Source organism: Pezoporus flaviventris, unplaced genomic scaffold (genome assembly GCF_033815535.1).
Source record: "Pezoporus flaviventris isolate CSIRO_AGI_PZ_B2104156 unplaced genomic scaffold, CSIRO_AGI_Pfla_v1 ptg000023l, whole genome shotgun sequence".
NCBI classification, from domain to species: domain Eukaryota; kingdom Metazoa; phylum Chordata; class Aves; order Psittaciformes; family Psittacidae; genus Pezoporus; species Pezoporus flaviventris.
Genome location: NW_026892571.1, coordinates 6,372,072 through 6,392,405, shown reverse-complemented (window position 1 = coordinate 6,392,405; position 20,334 = coordinate 6,372,072). Strand labels below are relative to the sequence as shown.

At 54.8% G+C, this 20,334-nt stretch overlaps 2 protein-coding genes across 2 annotated transcripts; both read left to right on the top strand.

The window, feature by feature from the left end:
* The first annotated feature begins 773 nt into the window (after positions 1-773).
* On the top strand, positions 774-3,350 carry LOC133271257 (protocadherin alpha-10-like). Its single transcript, XM_061457204.1, has one exon. The coding sequence runs from the start codon at positions 774-776 to the stop codon at positions 3,348-3,350; it is 2,577 nt and encodes an 858-aa protein (XP_061313188.1).
* Positions 3,351-7,686: 4,336 nt separating this feature from the next.
* LOC133271256 (protocadherin alpha-3-like) lies at positions 7,687-10,269 on the top strand. The gene has a single exon (XM_061457202.1). It carries the CDS (start codon positions 7,693-7,695, stop codon positions 10,267-10,269), a length of 2,577 nt encoding a protein of 858 aa, XP_061313186.1. The 5' UTR covers positions 7,687-7,692.
* Positions 10,270-20,334: the final 10,065 nt, after the last annotated feature.

Sequence of the window (20,334 nt, the reverse complement as noted above, 5' to 3'; positions counted from 1 at the left end):
AAAGGAGTTTTAAGCACGGACTGACACTATCAGTGTACACAAATGCGGTGAGGAAGAGAAATGAAGAAATAAAGGATGCAGGAGAAACGAAGGAGGCAAGGAAAAGAAGGAAAGAAATAATTATAAAGAAGAAATAAAGGAAAAAAACGACATAACAAGGGTTCGTATTGTGGAAGAATCCAACAGGAGAAGGAAAAAAGCAAGGCAGTAAGAAAGAAAGCCTAGAAGCGACAGAGGAGATGAGCCCGCACGAAGTCACATCTGGTCGCGGGGTGGAGCTGGTCCGTAGTAGCCCCTCCCGTAGGCAGAGCACCCAGCTCCGGCGCTGCTATCCCGTCATTAGCGGAGGAGCAAGAAAGGGTTAGGAAAAGAAGCAAGAATAAAAGTAGAGGGGGGAAAGGAAGAAAAAAAACCATGAAAACCTGAGAATTTAAGCAATAAAAAAAGGTAAGAAAATTAAGAAAGGAAGAGGAAAAGAATCTCTGCAAGAAAAAAAGACTGGAAGGCAAAACGGGGGAGAGGAGACCGAGAGCGGAGCAGCCCGGGTCCAGAGGATTGGGCGGTGTCGGGAAACGTGTGAGGCGTTGGAGAGGCGCACGGTGTCGCTGCAGGATCAGAAACGGCGTGTCGGCGGCTCCGCCCCGGTGCGAGTGAGTGGAGAGCCCTGCTGTGGGCGCGGGGGGGGCGGCGTGGCCGGGCAGGAGGACCGGTGAATCCGGGCGGCTGCAGCGAACCGAGCAGCGCCAGGGCCGGTGCCTCCGGCGGCGATAGCGATGGGCTGCGTGTGTCGTGGTGCCTTGTTGCGGGTGCTGGTGCTGCAGTTGGCCTGGGCGCTGGTCGGCGGGCAGGTGCAGTACTCGGTGCCGGAGGAAGTCAAGGCCGGCACGGTGGTGGGCCGGCTGGCGCAGGACCTGGGCCTGGAGGCGGGCGAGCCGGAGACGCGGCGGCTGCGGCTGGTGTCGCAGGGCCGGCGGGCGAGCGTGGAGGTGAGCGGGGCGAGCGGGGCGCTGGTGGTGAGCTCGCGGCTGGACCGGGAGGAGCTGTGTGGGAAGAGCTCGCCGTGCTCCCTGCGGCTGGAGGTGCTGGTGGAGCGGCCGCTGCGCGTCTTTCACGTGGAACTGGAGGTCACCGACATCAACGACAACGCCCCGGTCTTCCCCGCCGCACGGAAAAATCTCAGTGTATCGGAAAGCACTCCTGCCGGGTCTCGTTTCCCCCTGGAGGGCGCGTCGGATGCAGATGTCGGAGCCAACGCTCAGCTCTCCTACAGCCTCAGCCCCAGCGAGCATTTCAAAGTAGAGGAAGAAAACAGTAACTCGCGCAGTAAATCCCTGTTTCTGGTGCTCACGAAACCTCTGGACCGCGAGACGATGCCGATTCATCATCTGGTGCTGACGGCGAGTGATAGGGGCCATCCGCCGCTGACTGGCACTGTGGAGCTGGTGATCTCGGTGCTGGATTCAAACGACAATGTGCCACAGTTCAACCAGTCGGTGTACATCGTAGTTTTGCCCGAAGACGCCTTACAGGGGACGCTGGTGATGCGGCTTAATGCCATGGATCCAGATGAGGGAAGTAATCGAGAAGTGATTTATGAAATGGATGCTGTTGTTCCTCCCTTGGCGTCAGCTGCGTTCAGCATCGATGAGAAGAGCGGGGAGATCATGCTGAAGGGTGCTGTGGACTTTGAGACAGTTGCCTTATATGAGCTGCACATTAAAGCCAGAGATCAGGGGACTCCCCCGCTGTCGGGTCACTGCAAGGTGGTGGTGGAGGTGTTGGACGTGAACGACAACTCACCGGAGGTGTGGGTGACGTCGCTGTCGGTGCCGGTGCCAGAGGACGCGGCGGTGGGGACGGTGGTGGCTCTGCTGAGCGTGTCGGACCGAGACTCCGGGGAGAACGGTCGGGTGCGCTGCACGGTGTGGCCGTCGACCCCGTTCGGTCTGGTGTCGACGTTCGCGGGCTCGTACTCACTGGTGCTGCGGGAGGCGCTGGACCGGGAGCGGGTGTCTGAATACGAGGTGGAGGTGGGGGCGGAGGATGGCGGGTCTCCGCCGCTGCGCGCCAGCCGGGGTCTGCGTGTGCCGGTGTCGGACGTGAACGACAACGCGCCGGCGTTCGCGCAAGCCGTGTACACGGTGCTGGTGCGGGAGAACAACGCTGCGGGCGCGGAGCTGGCGCGGCTGTGGGCGCGGGACCCGGACGAGGCGGGCAACGGGCGCGTGAGCTACTCGGTGGCGGAGATCGGCGGCGGGGCCGCGGTGTCGGGCGTCGGATGGCGTCCGGCGTCGAGCTACGTGTCGGTGGACGCGGAGAGCGGTCGGCTGTGGGCGCTGCAGCCGCTGGACTACGAGGAGCTGCAGGTGCTGCAGTTCGAGGTGCGGGCGGTGGACGCGGGGGAGCCGGCGCTGTGCGGCAACGCCACGGTGCAGCTCTTCGTGCTGGACGAGAACGACAACGCGCCGGTGCTGCTGCCGCCTGCCGGGGGCGGGCCGGGCGCCGCGGTCGCGGTTTCGGCGGCGTCGGGAGGGGGCTCAGCGGAGCTGTGGGCGTGGGCGTCGTGGGGGGCGCCGGCGGGGCAGGTGTTGGCGAAGATCCGCGCGGTGGACGCGGACTCGGGCTACAACGCGTGGCTGCGCTACGAGCTGTGGGAGCCTCGGGGCAAGGGCCCGTTCCGCGTGGGGCTTTACAGCGGCGAGGTGAGCACGACGCGGGCGCTGGAGGAGGCGGACGGCCCTCGGCAGCGTCTGGTCATCGTGGTGCGGGACCACGGCGAGCCTGCGCGCTCGGCCACGGCCACGCTGAGCGTGTCGCTGGTGGGAAGCGCTGAGGCGGTGCTGACTGCCACTGACTCCGGTTCTGCGAAGGCGGGGCTGCGGTCGGCGGAGGGCGGTGCATCGGCGACGACGACGAACGTGTGGCTGGTGGTGGCCATCTGCGTGGTGTCCAGCCTGTTCCTGCTGGCAGTGGTGCTGTACGTGGCGGCGAGGTGGGCGCCGCGGTCGGCCGTTCTGTCGGGTCCCGGTCCTGCCACGCTCGTGTGCGCCAGCGAAGTGGGGAGCTGGTCGTACTCGCAGCGCCAAAGCCGAAGCCTGTGCGTGACGGATGGCGCGGGCAAGAGCGACCTGATGGTTTTCAGCCCCAACTTCCCTCCGCCGCTCGGTTCCACGGCAAAGGAGGCCCATCCGGAGGCGCCGGCTCTGCTGGAGACGGTCAGTGGCCCTCCCTCCCTTCCTTTCTCGTCTTTCGCCCCTTCCCCCGTCGCCCCTTCTTCCCTGTCAGCCTTCTCGCTGTCTCGCCCTCTGAGCAGTTGCTTGTGTCAGCCGATCTCAGCCCCCGGGTCTTGAAGGGCGGTGGGTGCTGTGCGAGTGATTGAGGCTCCTCCGGGCGCCTTGTCATCTGCCTCCGAGTCCTGGCTGGGGCACCCCGGCTATTGCTGGTGGGTCCGTAAAGAAAGGTTTGGCCTAATCGCAGAATCTAATCACAGAGTCTTTAAGAATTCAATTTCTATCTGAAAGTGCTGAAAAGGCGCTAAGCATGCAGGCAGCTGGGAAGTCTAAGAGTCACCGAGTGGCTTTGCAGTTTCATATGTTTTTTGTGCCAATCCTAAAGGAAGGTGAGGATGTGCAAAAGTCTGGGTCATTTTCAGTGTGGGCTTTATTTGTTGGGAAACACTTAGTGGTAGAGCAATATCTGGCCACTGTGTCAGTGATCCTCCGGTGGCACTGACTGTTGCCTAGGCCTGCACCTCAGGGAGTGTGTCCTTGAGCTGGGAAGAGTTTTCTGAGGGAAATGGTGGTGCTGTGTAGAACATGGCCTGTGCCACTGGGGAAGAACTGGGCCATATCTGCTTAAATGATCATATTTCCCAAAGCAAGAAATAGATAATGGAAAACTTCCAGAAGTGTCCCCCTGCACAGTGCAGGACTTGTCCAGGATCCTCTGGGACCTCCAGAAGTTCTGTATAACCTTGTACACTTGCTGGTCCAAGACATTGGCAGACCTGGCCTTTCGGTGCAGTGGCATAGGATCCTTTGGTTTTCTCTTTTTAGCAAAATCTTTTATTTCTCACAGTGCAACATGTTGGCTATGAGGGAATGTGATGCAGACAGTCGAATTTTGGCAAGCTCTCAGATTGCAAAGGTTTTGCGTGGTTGGCCATCAGTGTGGGGGATAATTTTTCCCACTATACCAAGGTGAGGATGACTTTGGGAGTATCATTGGCACTCAGAAGTCCCGCCTGAGGCCTGACACAAATGTGGGAGCACAGGGCACTGAGGAATAATTTCACAGCTTTTGGAGAACGCCAGTTACAATTTTTCTGTTCAGGCTCTCTAGAAAGCACTGATATCAAGAAATGATGTCACTTAGAAACAACTGTCTTTTGTTAAGAACCAACAATGCTACATGTAAGTTGCTTCTACCAGAAAAGGCTGCATTTGTGAGACAGGTCTACTTTTGTTCCTGTTTTGGCTGTTGGGTCAAATGAATGTTGACTCTAATCAGCAAAGCACCACTGCCTGGTCTCCTACATTTCCTGCTGTTGCTAGGCACAGCTAGGTCAGGTGGAAGCAAGCATGAGTAGAGAAAGGACCCTAATGGTGTTCTTGGAGTCGGGCTTCCAGGGAATGATCAAATTGGAATAGTTTGTTTTGGAAGGGACCTTTAAAAGTCATCTAATCCAAGCCCCCTGCAATGAGCAGGGATGTCTAACTATATCCACATTGCTGAGAGCCCAGACCTGCCTTCTTGATGGAAAGGATTAACAAAAGCTGGGGTGAACCCTGAGGCAGGAAAAGAAACAGTGGCATGTCTGGGAGGTGAATGTGGCAGTGAGTAGGACCTGGTCATTTCCTGATGAGAAAGTTGACTGTGAGCAGTGAGAAGACTGGTCTGTGGTAGGGCAATCCAAAGCCTGAGGATTTTGGCAGTGATCCTCCAAGTGGCACTGACATGGTGTGGCCTATGTCACGGGGAGGGGTAGTTTGAGTGGGGAAGTGTCTTCCTTGTGGAAAAGGAAATGCTGGGTAGACCACAGTATTACTGCGGAAGGACTGGAGAATGTCTGCTTAGCTGGTGGAGATGACAATTCTTGTGGCACAGATGGAGGATGAGGATAGAAAACTGGGAGAAGGGGCCCAGCACACAGGGCTGCTCTTCTGGGATCCTCTCTGGGCTTCCAGAAGTTCTGCATATTGCATGGTCTGATATTCTCTGTGGTATCACTGCTTTTGAAGATAACTGCTGTACATGCCTTTAGTAATTTAAAGTGGAATATTTTTAGTCCAGCAGAAGCTTTTTTGAAATTGGAATAATTTTGGCAGCCTTCTCAGAACATCTGCTCCTTTATCTCTCTGGTCTTAGTCCTGTGAGTGAGGGGAAGATGCTATCCATATTCAAGATGTTGCAAACCTGGCATTGCTGTTTTTCTTCTCTCACATTGTCCATTTTTGGGGAACAGGGGATGAGATGCAGACTGCTGAATGTTGGCAGCTGTCAGGCGGCAGGTTTCTGTGTGTGTGACAGTTTTTCCACTCTCCTGCCCTGAGGTTGGTGTTGAGATAATACCACTATCAGGTTTTTCTCCCTATTCTGCTTTGATACAGGTGAATGAGTGAGCACCACAGTGTCCAGTGTTTTGAAAGCTTTTGGAGAACGTGAATAATCTTTTTTTTCTGTTTAGCTTCCCATGAAATTGCAGATAATTTTAAGGGACAATGTCCCTCAAAACCAGTTCTTTTCTGAAGATGACACCAGTGACACTGTATGTAAGTTACTTGTACATGAAGAAAATGCATTTTGAAAGAACAGGTTCCTGTTCAGTTGTGGTGTCTTCATGTTGAATTGAATGAATGTCACCTTCACTGAAATGCCCATAGGTTTGGAGCAGCAAAGCACCACTGCCTGCTCTCATTACTTTCCTTCTGCTTCCAGGCACAGCATGATCAGGCAGCAGGAAGCATGAATGGAAAAAGGACACCAATGTATTTAATGGAATGACAACCAACCTTGTCAATCCCCTTAGTTGACAAGGGGATGTTCTCAGTGGAAATATAGTGTTACGTTGGTGGCTTTTGTTTGGCCGTATGACAAGTGATTATTTAAATGAGAGCTATTGCATGAAGACTAATGGCCCTGGGTATGGCGGTTCTGTCTGTGTTGTTCTGGCAGAGCATGTGTGCCACAGAAGAAGAGCTGGACTTTCAGTGTGGAAGTGGAAAATGAAACCAGAATAGTTCTTCATAATGCTACATAAACAGTGCTTGGGTGCTGTGGTGGCCCTGGGCTTTATAAGCCTTCCTAATTGTCATCCTGAGCTGTGACGGGTTTGAGTTCCTGAATGAGAGACTCCCCTGGATTAGACTACCTGGAGACTGCTTGCAGAGATATCTGGTGCTTGTGTTTCTGAGGGTGATGGATTCTGTTCTGTTGTAGCAGAGCTGTTCTTTGCCACGATTGCCTTGCTGTTATTCGTGGTGTCCTTGAGAGTACTGAAGGCTGAAGTGTATGGTTTTCATCCTGAGGGGAGGGGAAGTTGGAGGTGCATGGAAAGAAGGAAAACAGGAAGGCTCTTTTGTGTCTAGAGGGATGGAAGGTGGAAGGGAAAAGGAATGGGAGCTCTTGCCAAAGGACGTGAGTGCTTCACGACAAGTGTGGTATGGTTAATTTAGAAACACTGGTAAAGGACAAAATGAGCAGAAGATACAGGATGGAACTAGAAGACAAGCAGAGGCAAAGATATGGCAGAGGATCAAGAAATGAAAGTAACGAAGAGAATGGGAGAAAGGAGTGGGGAAAAAAAGGTGGGGGAAGGAGTCTTTGTAAGAAATAAGTAGGCAAGGAAGAAAGAAAAAAGGTAGAAGGATGGAGGGGATGATTGTGAAGATCACCAGCAGGCTCTGATACTATCTCGACTCTCAATGGAAATGAGGAACTCGGTATAATCAGTAGTCAGGGGCGCCCTGCAAGGGGTGGGAAGGAAGAGGAATGAGAGCTCCTGCCAGGGGCCATGTCTGTCCATTCTTGCGAGCATGGTGGACATTGGGAAAATATTTTTGTAAAGGGAAAAAAAGGAATAGAAGAGACAAGGATGGAAGCAGAAGAGGAGGGGAGGAAATAAGGCCATTGATGAGTGAAATATAATTAAAAAGAGTACAAAAGATCAAACTGAAAATAAAGCAAGGAGGGTGGAAAGGGAGGAAAAGAAGGAATAGAAGGAAGAAGAAAAAGGAAAAAAAAGCAAGAAGAGGAAGCAAAGATGGGAGAAGAAAGGAATCACAAAGACTGAGAGAGGGGGAAAGGAAGATGAACGGCAGAGAACGAAAGGAAAGAACAGAAAAGGAGGGAGGAGAGAAAAGCATCTATGCATACACAGAGCAAGCAAGGACAAAAAAAGGGAATGAAGATAAGGAAAGGAAAGAGAATGGGGAGGAAAAGGCGAGGGAGAGCGGAGCAGCCGGGGTCCGGAGGCTTGGACGGTGTCGGAAAGCGTGTGAAGTGTTGGAGCAGCACACGGTGTCGCTGCAGGCTCAGAAACGGCGTGTCGAAAGATCCACCCCGGTGCGACTGGCTGGAGAGCCCGGCTGTGAGTGCGGGGGGGCGACGCCGGCGGAGCAGGAAAGCCGGAGAATCCGGGCAGCTGCAAGGAACCGAGCAGAGCCAGGGCCGGTGCCTCCGGCGGCGATAGCGATGGGCTGCGTGTGTCGTGGTGCCTTGTTGCGGGTGCTGGTGCTGCAGTTGGCCTGGGTGCTGGTCGGCGGGCAGGTGCGGTACTCGGTGCCGGAGGAAGCCAAGGCCGGCACGGTGGTGGGCCGGCTGGCGCAGGACCTGGGCCTGGAGGCGGGCGAGCCGGAGGCGCGGCGGCTGCGGCTGGTGTCGCAGGGCCGGCGGGCGAGCGTGGAGGTGAGCGGGGCGAGCGGGGCGCTGGTGGTGAGCTCGCGGCTGGACCGGGAGGAGCTGTGTGGGAAGAGCTCGCCGTGCTCCCTGCGGCTGGAGGTGCTGGTGGAGCGGCCGCTGCGCGTCTTCCACGTGGAGCTGGAGGTCACCGACATCAACGACAACGCCCCGGTCTTCCCCGCTGCACGCAAAAACCTGAGCATCGCGGAATTATCTACTCTGCCGGGGTCTCGTTTCCCCCTGGAGGGCGCATCGGATGCAGATGTCGGAGCCAACGCTCAGCTCTCCTATAGCCTGAGCCCCAGCGAGTACTTTACGGTCGATGTTAAATCCCCTGATAAGCACAGAAAATCTCTCTTCCTGGTGCTCACAAAACCTCTGGACCGCGAGACGATACCGATTCACCATCTGATGCTGTCGGCGAGTGATGGGGGCCGACCTCCGCTGACGGGCACTGTGGAGCTGGTGATCTCGGTGCTGGACGCGAACGACAACGCTCCCCAGTTCAACCAGTCTGTGTATAAAGTGCAGCTGCAGGAAAACGCTGCGGAGGGAACGCTGGTGGCGCGGGTAAACGCCACGGATCTGGACGAAGGTCTGAATAAGGAATTTACTTACAGTCTGGTCAGTTCTGTTCCTGTTGCTATGAGAGATCTTTTCTCCATTGATCCAAAGACAGGCGAGATCAGACTTAGGGGCGCCCTGGACTTTGAAGACGTCCGCTTACACGAGCTGCAAATTGAAGCAAGAGACAAAGGCTTCCCGCCGCTGTCGGGACACTGCAGTGTGGAGCTGGAGGTGCTGGACGTGAACGACAACTCACCAGAGGTGTGGGTGACGTCGCTGTCGGTGCCGGTGCCGGAGGACGCGGCGGTGGGGACGGTGGTGGCTCTGCTGAGCGTGTCGGACCGAGACTCCGGGGAGAACGGTCGGGTGCGCTGCACGGTGTGGCCGCCGGTACCCTTTGCTCTGGTGTCGACGTTCGGCGGTTCGTACTCGCTGGTGCTGCGGGAGGCGCTGGACCGGGAGCGGGTGTCTGAGTACGACTTGGAGGTGCGGGCGGAGGACGGCGGGTCTCCCCCGCTGCGCGCCAGCCGGGGTCTGCGTGTGCCGGTGTCGGACGTGAACGACAACGCGCCGGCGTTCGCCCAGGCCGTGTACACGGTGCTGGCGCGGGAGAACAACGCGGCGGGCGCGGAGCTGGCGCGGCTGTGGGCGCGGGACCCGGACGAAGCGGGTAACGGGCGCGTGAGCTACTCGGTGGCGGAGAGCGGCGGCGGGGCCGCGGTGTCGGGCGTCGGGTGGCGTCCGGCGTCGAGCTACGTGTCGGTGGACGCGGAGAGCGGTCGGCTGTGGGCGCTGCAGCCGCTGGACTACGAGGAGCTGCAGGTGCTGCAGTTCGAGGTGCGGGCGGTGGACGCGGGGGAGCCGGCGCTGTGCGGCAACGCCACGGTGCAGCTCTTCGTGCTGGACGAGAACGACAACGCGCCGGTGCTGCTGCCGCCTGCCGGGGACGGGCCTGGAGCCGGGATCTCGGGCTCGGCGGCGTCGGGAGGGGGCTCAGCGGAGCTGTGGGCGTGGGCGACGTGGGGGGCGCCGGCGGGGCAAGTGTTGGCGAAGATCCGCGCGGTGGACGCGGACTCGGGCTACAACGCGTGGCTGCGCTACGAGCTGTGGGAGCCGCGGGGCAAGGGCCCGTTCCGCGTGGGGCTTTACAGCGGCGAGGTGAGCACGACGCGGGCGCTGGAGGAGGCGGACGGCCCTCGGCAGCGTCTGGTCATCGTGGTGCGGGACCACGGCGAGCCTGCGCGCTCGGCCACGGCCACGCTGAGCGTGTCGCTGGTGGAGGGCGCCGAGGCGGCGCTGGCGGCCGCGAGCTCGGGCTCGTCGGGGGCGGGGCTGCGGTCGGCGGCAGCCGCTGGGGGCGGTGCATCGGCATCGACGGCGACGACGAACGTGTGGCTGGTGGTGGCCATTTGCGCGGTGTCGAGCCTGTTCCTGCTGGCGGTGGTGCTGTACGGGGCGGCGCGGTGGGCGCCGCGGTCGGCCGTTCTGTCGGGTCCCGGTCCGACCACGTTTGTATGCGCCAGCGAAGTGGGGAGCTGGTCGTACTCGCAGCGCCAGAGCCGGAGCCTGTGCGTGACGGATGGCGCGGGCAAGAGCGACCTGATGGTTTTCAGCCCCAACTTTCCTCCGCCGCCCGGTTCCACGGCAAAGGAGGCGCATCCGGAGGCGCCCGCTCTGCTGGAGACGGTCAGTGGCGCTCCCACCCTTCCTTTTTCTCCTCTTGCCCTTTTCCCCTTCGCCCCTTTCCTCCTGTCGCTCTTCTTGCCCGCGCCCTGGGCAGTTGCTGGCGTGAGCCGGGCTTAGCCCCCGCGTCCTGAGGGCAATGGGTGCTGGGCGGCTGCCTTGGGCTCTGCCCCTGTGTGCTGGCCGAAATACTGTGGCTCTTGTTGTGGTGGTGTTTCATCATCTTCTGTGCTTGTCCTCTGGATGACAGGGACGTCAGGAGTTTCTCTACCTATGGTGAATTTTCTCCAGTTAAATTCTCTCACCAGAATCATAATGAAATTAGGGGAGGAGCTGTAGATTTTTTCCGTTTTCTTTTGCTAGGGTGTAGCTCCTCTCAGTAGCATAGTGTTCAGGCAGAAGACCGTCAACCTCTGCATTTGTCAGAAACTGCAAGCTTCCTGTTGTGTTTCTGTTGCAAATCCAGTCATGCTGTAGATTTCCATTCCTGGCCCGTTTGGATGGTGTTTAAATATTTATCAGCATTGACAGCCTCAGGGAAAAGCTGAAAGCTTTCTCTTATAATGACTACAAATTCTCCTCTACGTTAGGTAGCATCATAATGTTGTTCTGTGCTCATGATAATCCGGGTTGTTTTCTCACAGAGGGAACTCAGTCCCGTTGCCATCAGTGCTATCCTGCATCCATGTCAACGAATACATGTGTAACATTTCTGTAACAGCTCATAGGTATGGATCAGTTCCGTTTGAGGTAACAAAATTTGAAGGGTCAATTACAGAGTATCTGCTCAGCCCAGTGTGAATGCCACCATCTGTATGGTTTTTGTGGTGTCAACAAAAATGTTGACACCAACAAATGTGATGTCAACAGTTGTGAATTTGTGCTCCTGACCGGTGAAGTGATGTGACATACACTGGACCGCTTTGATGTTCTTTCAGTATTTGCACCTTCTTACAAAGGAAAAAACCAAACAGAACTCTCCCAGTAACACCCCTGTAAATCCAATTGTCCTGCAGAACCAATATGTTACACTGGGTGCTTGTCCACACTTGGGTTGTTCTGTCACAGCATTAAATCAATGCCATTGCAATTTAGAGCTGATCTAACATCACCTTTTGAATATTTAAGTGTGTTGCACACCGTCTGTACAATAACAGTCTTTTGGAATTTCTTAATGTGTTCTCATTGTTTGGAAGGGTCCACAAATGCTCGAGTGAGGCCTGAGTTGGGGAAAAAAGCAGAGGCATGTCAAGGAGGTGAATGTGGCAGTGTCCCTGAGTGCGATGTTAGCACTTCAGGATATGAAGGGTGATCTTGAGCAATGGGAAGACTTGCCTGGAATGGAAATCTTTGTGAGGATCATGGGCCATGTAGTAAGGCAGTAATGGGAGATTACATACTTGTTCTGAGGACACATGTCTCAGACTGGGGAGTGGGGAATGACCAGAGTATAGCACGAAGCAGGGAGGGCGCAGAGTGTTCCTGCCCAGGATCCTTTCCCAGGATCTGATGTCTAGACATACACATCCAGCTCTGCCTTTCTGGCATTCGATATGGTTCTCTTGAAGAATAAGATCTGTGTGGCCTTGGATCAGAGGTGTCAGAGCCCTGACTGAAACATTTTTAAGAGCTCAATTTCAGTTTGAAACTTAGTGTGCAGAAAGGGCATCACTCCGTGTGTTCTGGTGGCAATCATGAGGGGAGGTATGTGCAAAGACGTGGGTCATGGTCTGAGGGGTTTGAGCAGGAGCATGTCCATGTGATGAAGCAATATCAAGGTGTGGCAGTGATGGTACTGAGTAGGGCCTGTGACTGTGTCAGTGGGAGCATGACCTTGAGCAGGGAAGAGAATACCCTGAGGGAAAAGATGATGCTCTGGAGAACGCAGTCTGTGTCACTGGGGATAACTGGAGAATGTCTGCTTAGCTGTGGAGATCACATTTCCCATGGCACGGGTTTGAGTATGCCAATAGATAAGCTTGAGAAGAGGCCTGGTGCACAGGACTGCTCTCCTGGGATCCTGAGAGCCTCCAGAATTCTGTATATTGTAGGGACCTGGTATTCTCTGTGGTATCACTGCTTTTGAAGGTAACTGCTGTATGTTTCCTTGGTCATTCGTTCTTGATGTGGAATGTTGTTGGTCAACAGAATCTTTTCAAAATCTGTATCATCTTTCTGGTGTTAGTCTTGTGAGGGAGGGGAAGAAGTGCTCTTTGTAATCAAGATGTCACCAAACCTGCTGGTGCAGTAGAGTGGCATGGGTGTCTTCTGTCTTCTACTCTTTTCTATAGCAAAAATGCCCACCCTTTATTTCTTATGCTGTCAATGTGTTGTAAGAGATGGAAATGAATTTTGGCATCTGTCAGGTGGCAGGGTTTGTGTACTATTCCTGAGTGTGTGGGAAGGTTATTCCACCCTCCTGAAATGATCATGTTGTGAAGAGAATGTCACCAGCTTTCAGGTTTCCTTCTGCTTCAGCTTTGACAGAGGCGCATGAGGGAGCACCATACCATGTCCAGCATTTCCAAAGCTTTTGGAGAACATGAGTAATTTTCTCTGCCCAGTATCTCCCTAAATTGCAGATAATCCCTCAAAAGCAATTCTGCTGTCCTGAAGGTGTTGGTTTTTTTTTGTTTGTTTTTTTGTTTTGTTTTTTTTTTATTTTTTTTTCTGAAGATGACACCATTGATGCTACAGGTAAGTCGCTTATTATAGAGAATGTGTTTGAGAGGCTGATGTACTTATGTTGTTCTTTGGTTGGGGTTTCTGTTGGATTAACAGAATCTTGCCTGGATTAAAATGCCTGTAGATTTAGAGCAACCAAGCACCAATACCTGGTCTCGTTCCTTTCCTTCTGCTGCCTGGCAGAATTTGAGCAGTTGGAATCAGGGACAGAGGGACCTTGATGTGTTCCTTGTAGTGGAGGCATTGGGCATTGAGGCATTGGGTATGTTCTCAGTGAAAACGCTGTGGTGTTACCTTGGTGGCTTTTGTTTGGCTGTGTGATGAGTAGATCATGCTAAGGAGTGAGACTAAGGGGACTAAATAGTCCATGAGACTAAGGCCCTGGGAACAGGTTCTTGCTGTGCTGTTCTGGCAAAGCATGTGTACCTGAAAAAAAGAAGCAAGAGTTTCACATTAATTCTGCAGGTGAAAGAGGAGGCCAGAAGAATGGCTGTTCATTGAGGTACCTGAGGAGTACTCCTGAGCTGTGGTTCTCCCGTGCTATTTCAGCCTTTGGGGAGTGTTGCCTTGCTGGGCTGTGATGGGTTTGAATTGCTGAACTACTTCCTTGTGTAGTTTGGAGTCTTTGGAACCTGTTTCAATAGAGGTCCCAGCACCTGGTCTTGTGTTTCTGAGAGTCGTGGATTTTGTTCTGTAGCAGAGGTGTTGCTTGCCATATAATTACTCTGTTATTTGCCTGGCCTTTAAAAGGACTGGAGGTGAAGAGCGTAGCCCTCATCATGAAGAGAGGGGAAGCTAGAGATGCATGGAAGGGAGAAAAGAGGGAGTGCTTTTCTATGTCCACAGGAATGCGAGATGGCAGAGAAAAGGTATGAGAGCTCTTTTCAAAGTGTAAGTCTGTGCTTCATGATGGGTGTGGTGTACCTAGTTTAAGAGCATTTTGGTAAAAACACAAAATGAAGAGACAAGGATGGAAGCAGAAGAGAAGTGGAGGCAAAGGTAGAGCAGAGCAGGGCAAGAAAGAAAAAGGAAGAGAGGTAGTGACAAAACAGTGGAAGACAGAGAAAAAAGGAGGAAAATAATCACTGCAAGGAAAAGAAAGGAGGAAAGAACTGATGACTGAGGAGATTATCAGCATGAACCGAAGCTACCTCGAGTTGCTGAATGGAATGAAGTAGGGGAGCTCCACAACCTCGGAACGCATGGACACTGTAAAGCTTGATGAAGAGTGGCAAGGAAGAGGAATAAGAGCTCCAACCAGAGGAGCTGGTAGGAGCTACCATGTCCGTCCTTACTTCGAGTGTGGTGTGGGCTTTGGGAACTTAGGTAAAGGAAGAAAAGAACAGAAGAGTCAAAGATTGAAACGGAGGAGGAAGATAGGGAAAGATAACCACGGGAATAAAAGGGAAGACCTTAGTAGTGAGAAGATAGAGAAAAAGAGAGTTAAAAAGAATAGCAAAAGGAAATGAAGAAGGAAAGGAAGCAAGCAAGGAAGGAAGCAAAAAGCAGGAAGAAAGCAGGAAAGCATGGAGGAAGGAAAGAGAGAGGAAGGGGTGATGGAAGAAAGGAAGGAGAAACAAGAATTAAATGACATGAGAATAAACGAGAGGACAATCTAGCACCTGTGTCACATCTAGTCAGGGAGCAGTGTTGGTCTGTAGCAGTCCCTCCCATTGGGAGAGCACCATGCTCCGTCGCTGCTGCCCCGTCATTAGCGGGAATGGGTCCATCTTTGACAGTGTCCACCGTGGGGCCGAAGGTGACTGAGAGCTGTCACTTGCGGAAAAGGAGAGAGAAACGTGGGAAGAGAAGGGAAAATGACGTGAAGAACAAGGTAGGGAAATAACGGAAACGAATTTTCAGAAGAAGGAGACAGAAGATAGAGAATAAGCAATAACCAACAGAAATATATGCAAGAAGAAAAGTCCAGAGTGGGAAAGGAAGAACAACAGAAATGAAAATCTGAAAAGGAAGAAAAGATAAAAAATGAAATAAAATGAAAGGAAGGAGGAGGAAGGAAAGAAAGGAATGTGTGCAAGCAAAGAACACGGAATAAGGAAGAAAAAAGAGCCAAGAGGATGAAGAGGCGGAGAGGGAATGGAGCAGCCCGGGTCCGGACGCTTGGGCGATGCCGGTAAGCGTCTGAGGCGCTGGAGCAGCACACGGTGTCGCTGCAGGCTCAGAAACGGCGTGTCGGCGGCTCCGCCTCGATGCGAGCGGCGCGTAACCCGGCTGTGAGCGCGGGGGGGGCAGCGCGGGCCGGGCAGGAGAGCCCGTGAATCCGGGCGGCGGCGGGGAGCCGGACGGGCCCGGGCGGGTGCCTCCGGCGGCGATGGCGATGGGCTGCGTGTGTCGTGGTGCCTTGTTGCGGGTGCTGGTGCTGCAGTTGGCCTCGGCGCTGGTCGGCGGGCAGGTGCGGTACTCGGTGCCGGAGGAAGCCAAGGCCGGCACGGTGGTGGGCCGGCTGGCGCAGGACCTGGGCCTGGAGGCGGGCGAGCCGGAGGCGCGGCGGCTGCGGCTGGTGTCGCAGGGCCGGCGGGCGAGCGTGGAGGTGAGCGGGGCGAGCGGGGCGCTAGTGGTGAGCTCGCGGCTGGACCGGGAGGAGCTGTGCGGGAAGAGCGCGCCGTGCTCCCTGCGGCTGGAGGTGCTGGTGGAGCGGCCGCTGCGCGTGTTCCATGTGGAACTGGAGGTCACCGACATCAACGACAACGCCCCGGTCTTTCCCGTCGAACGGAAAAACCTGAGCATCGCGGAATACACCACTCTGCCGGGGTCTCGTTTCCCGCTGGAGGGCGCGTCGGATGCAGATGTCGGAGCTAACGCTCAGCTCTCCTATAGCCTCAGCCCCAGCGAGCATTTCAAAGTAGAGGAAGAAAACAGTAACTCGCGCAGTAAATCCCTGTTTCTGGTGCTCACGAAACCTCTGGACCGCGAGACGATGCCGATTCACCATCTTGTGCTGACTGCGACTGACGGGGGCCGCCCGCCGCTGACGGGCACTGTGGAGCTGGTGATCTCGGTGCTGGACGCCAACGATAACGCTCCACAGTTCAACCAGTCGGTGTACATCGTAGTTTTGCCCGAAGACGCCTTAGAGGGGACGCTGGTGATGCGGCTTAATGCCACGGATCCAGATGAGGGAAGTAATCGAGAAGTGTTTTATGAAATTGATTCTGTTGTTCCTCCCTCGGCGTCAGCTGCGTTCAGCATCGATGGAAAGATTGGTGAGATCAAACTGACAGGCGCCCTGGACTTTGAGACAGTTGCCTTATATGAGCTGCACATTAAAGCCAGAGATCAGGGGACTCCCCCGCTGTCGGGTCACTGCAAGGTGGTGGTGGAGGTGCTGGACGTGAACGACAACTCACCAGAGGTGTGGGTGACGTCGCTGTCGGTGCCGGTGCCGGAGGACGCGGCGGTGGGGACGGTGGTGGCTCTGCTGAGCGTGTCGGACCGGGACTCGGGGGCGAACGGGCGCGTGCGCTGCACGGTGTGGCCGCCGGTGCCCTTCGGTCTGGTGTCGACGTTCGCGGGCTCGTACTCACTGGTGCTGCGGGAGGCGCTGGACAGGGAGCGGGTGTCTGAATACGAGGTGGAGGTGCGGGCGGAGGACGGCGGGTCTCCCCCGCTGCGCGCCAGCCGGGGTCTGCGTGTGCCAGTGTCGGACGTGAACGACAACGCGCCGGCGTTCGCGCAGGCCGTGTACACGGTGCTGGCGCGGGAGAACAACGCGGCGGGCGCGGAGCTGGCGCGGCTGTGGGCGCGGGACCCGGACGAGGCGGGCAACGGGCGCGTGAGCTACTCGGTGGCGGAGATCGGCGGCGGGGCCGCGGTGTCGGGCGTCGGGTGGCGTCCGGCGTCGAGCTACGTGTCGGTGGACGCGGAGAGCGGTCGGCTGTGGGCGCTGCAGCCGCTGGACTACGAGGAGCTGCAGGTGCTGCAGTTCGAGGTGCGGGCGGTGGACGCGGGGGAGCCGGCGCTGTGCGGCAACGCCACGGTGCAGCTCTTCGTGCTGGACGAGAACGACAACGCGCCGGTGCTGCTGCCGCCTGCTGGGGGCGGGCCTGGAGCCGGGATCTCGGGCTCGGCGGCGTCGGGAGGGGGCTCAGCGGAGCTGTGGGCGTGGGCGACGTGGGGGGCGCCGGCGGGGCAGGTGTTGGCGAAGATCCGCGCGGTGGACGCGGACTCGGGCTACAACGCGTGGCTGCGCTACGAGCTGTGGGAGCCTCGGGGCAAGGGCCCGTTCCGCGTGGGGCTTTACAGCGGCGAGGTGAGCACGGCGCGGGCGCTGGAGGAGGCGGACGGCCCTCGGCAGCGCCTGGTGATCGTGGTGCGGGACCACGGCGAGCCTGCGCGGTCGGCCACGGCCACGCTGAGCGTGTCGCTGGTGGAGGGCGCCGAGGCGGCGCTGGCGGCCGCGAGCTCGGGCTCGTCGGGGGCGGGGCTGCGGTCGGCGGCAGCCGCTGGGGGCGGTGCATCGGCATCGACGACGACGACGAACGTGTGGCTGGTGGTGGCCATCTGCGTGGTGTCGAGCCTTTTCCTGCTGGCGGTGGTGCTGTACGGGGCGGCGCGGTGGGCGCCGCGGTCGGCCATGCTGTCGGGTCCCGGTCCTGCCACGCTCGTGTGCGCCAGCGAAGTGGGGAGCTGGTCGTACTCGCAGCGCCAGAGCCGGAGCCTGTGCGTGACGGACGGCGCGGGCAAGAGCGACCTGATGGTTTTCAGCCCCAACTTCCCTCCGCCGGCCGGATCCGTGGCGAAGGAGGCGCATCCGGAGGCGCCCGGTCTGCTGGAGACGGTTAGTGGCACTTCTTTTCTTCCTTAATTTCTCGCCTCTTTCTTCTTCCTCGACACCGCTTGCCCCATGTCGCTCTTCTCGCTTTCCCTTCTCCTCGGCATGCAGCGGGCTTAGCCCCCGTGGCTGAGACCTGTAGGTGCTGGACGGGTGCTTGATGCTACCCTGGGCACCTTGGGATCTGCCTCTGCGTGCTGCAATGTGCACCGCAGCTCTTGTTCTTTTGGTGAAGGGAAAGGTCTGGCCACATACCGCAGCAGTTGTGATCTTCAGCTGAGCTTTGCTGCTACAGGTTTGAGTTATTCTTCTCTTGCAGTAAATTCCTGAATTTTTTTTTTTTTTTTTGTATCAGAAACTCTGTTCTTGTCTTCTCTGATTCTCCACTGCAAGGGAGATGTTACCTGGTTATACTTGGAATTTCATTAGTTTTTCTGTCTGTGGTGAATATTCTCCATTTCTGTTTTTCCACCATACTCATCATGAAATTAGGGATTGCGTTGTAGAATTTTTCCTGTGCTCTTTTGCAAGGATGTAGCTCTGTCAGTAGCATAAAGTGTTCAGGCAGAGGACTTTTATCCAACATAGTTGTCAGAAACGGCAAATTTGTTTCTGCAGTCCTGAATCTTGCTGTAGATTTGTATCATCAGCGTTGACAGCCTCAGGGAAGAACAGGAAAACTTGTATTTAAAGAAACTACAAACTTCTCTACATTGGTGACATCCATTGCAGTGCTGTGTTCATCAGCATTCGACTTGTTCTCTCACAAAAGGAAATAAATGACCATTACCATTAGTGTTATTGTGGCACCATCTCTACAAATTATATGTGTAACATTTCAGAGGTGTAACAGACCTCCTAGGTGTGGATCAGTTTCATCTGGGATAATGGAATATGAAGCGTCAAATATAGAGTCTGCTGAATACAGTGATGCTGGCTGTGTGTTTATTATGAGGCTCTTGTTGATGGCAACAGTTGTGGATTTGTGCTTCTGACCAGTGAAATGGCGAGACATACACTGGGTGGCTTTGATGTTCTCTCAGTATTTGCTTCAGCAGCCACACCCTCACAAGACTAGAAAGCAAACGGAGCCTCCCCCAGTAACATATCCGTAAATCCAGATTGTCCTACAGAAGCCATATAATCTGCTACCCATATCATCTTGTCAACATTTGGGTTCTTCTGCCACAGAATGAAAATGCTATTACAAATTTAGAGCTACTCCGACATCAGCTTTTAAATATGTAATGTGCACCACACACTGTGTGATACAACTGGTATGGCTTTTTAAAGTGCTCATTGTTTGGAAGGGTCCAGAAATGCTTTAGTGAGCTTTGATTTGGGGAAGAGAACAGTGGCATGTCAGGGATGTGAATGTGGCAGTGGCCCTAGCAGGACCTGGGAACCTCATAAAAATCAAAGCTATTACAATTTAGATCTCTTCTGTCATCATCTTTTGAATGTGTAAAGTGTGCTGAACATAGTCAATATGATACAACTGATATGGGTGATTTTTAGAGTGCTCATTGTTTGGAAGGGTCCACAAATCCTGGCGTGAGCCTTGATTTGGGGAATAGAACAGTGGTATATCAGGGAGGTGAGCATGGCAGTGGCCCTGTGAACTAGGGCCTTAGCACCTTTATAACATGAAAGGTGATCATTTGACTGGGGAGTGGGGGATGACCAGAATAAAGCATGAAGCAGGAAGGGCACAGATTGTTCCTGCCCAGGATCCTTTTACAGGCTCCCAGGGTGTTTGGAGTTAGAGATCTTTTGGATCTTGAGACAGTGTGTGGTACTGAAATACCAACAATGTCTTTTGAATTTGTGACTATCTCCCACAAGGCACAGTGCCCTGTGGTGCTGCTGCCTGATGAGGGAAGGTGAGTAGGTGCAAAGACCTGGGTCACCATCTGAGGCAGTTTTAGAGGTGGGTCATGTTTTTGTGGTGAAGCAATGTCTGTGTATTATGGTAGTAATGGCACTGAAAATGGCCTGTGTCTGCATCATGAGGAGCATGACCTTGACTGGAAAAGAGTGTTAAGGAAATGGAGATGCTGGGGAGAATGCACTCCATATCATTAAGGAAGGAGTGGAGAATGTCTGCTTAGCTGTGGAGATCGCATTTCCCATGGCAGGGGTTTGAGTATGCCTGTAGACAAGCTTGAGAAGAGGCCTGGTGCACAGGACTGCTCTCCTGGGATCCTCTCAAGGCCTCCAGAAGTTCTACAAATCATTGCAGCCTGGTGCTCTATCGTATTACTGCTTTTGAAGGTAACCGCTATGCATGCCTTTAATCATTTGGTTTTGACATGGAACATTGTTGATCAAACAATCTTTTCACCATTTGTACCATGTTTATGGTGTTAGTCTAGTGAGGGAGGGGGAAAAGTGCTCTTTGTAATCAAGAAGTCAGCAAACCTGCTCTTGCAGCAGAGTGACATGGGTGCCTTCTGTTTTCTACTCGTCTATAGTGAAGATGCCCACCCTGTGTTTATTCTCTCACTCTGTCAGTTTGTTGGAAGTGGGATGAGATGGAGATGCTGAATTTTGGCAGCTGCCAGGTGACAGGTTCTGGGGCAATATTCATGAGTGTGTGGGAAGGTTTTTCCACTCCTGAGCTGAGGATGTTAGGAAAATGTCACTACCTTTTAGGTCTCCCTCCTTCTTCCCCTTTGATAGAGGTGCATGAGGGAGCACCATACAGT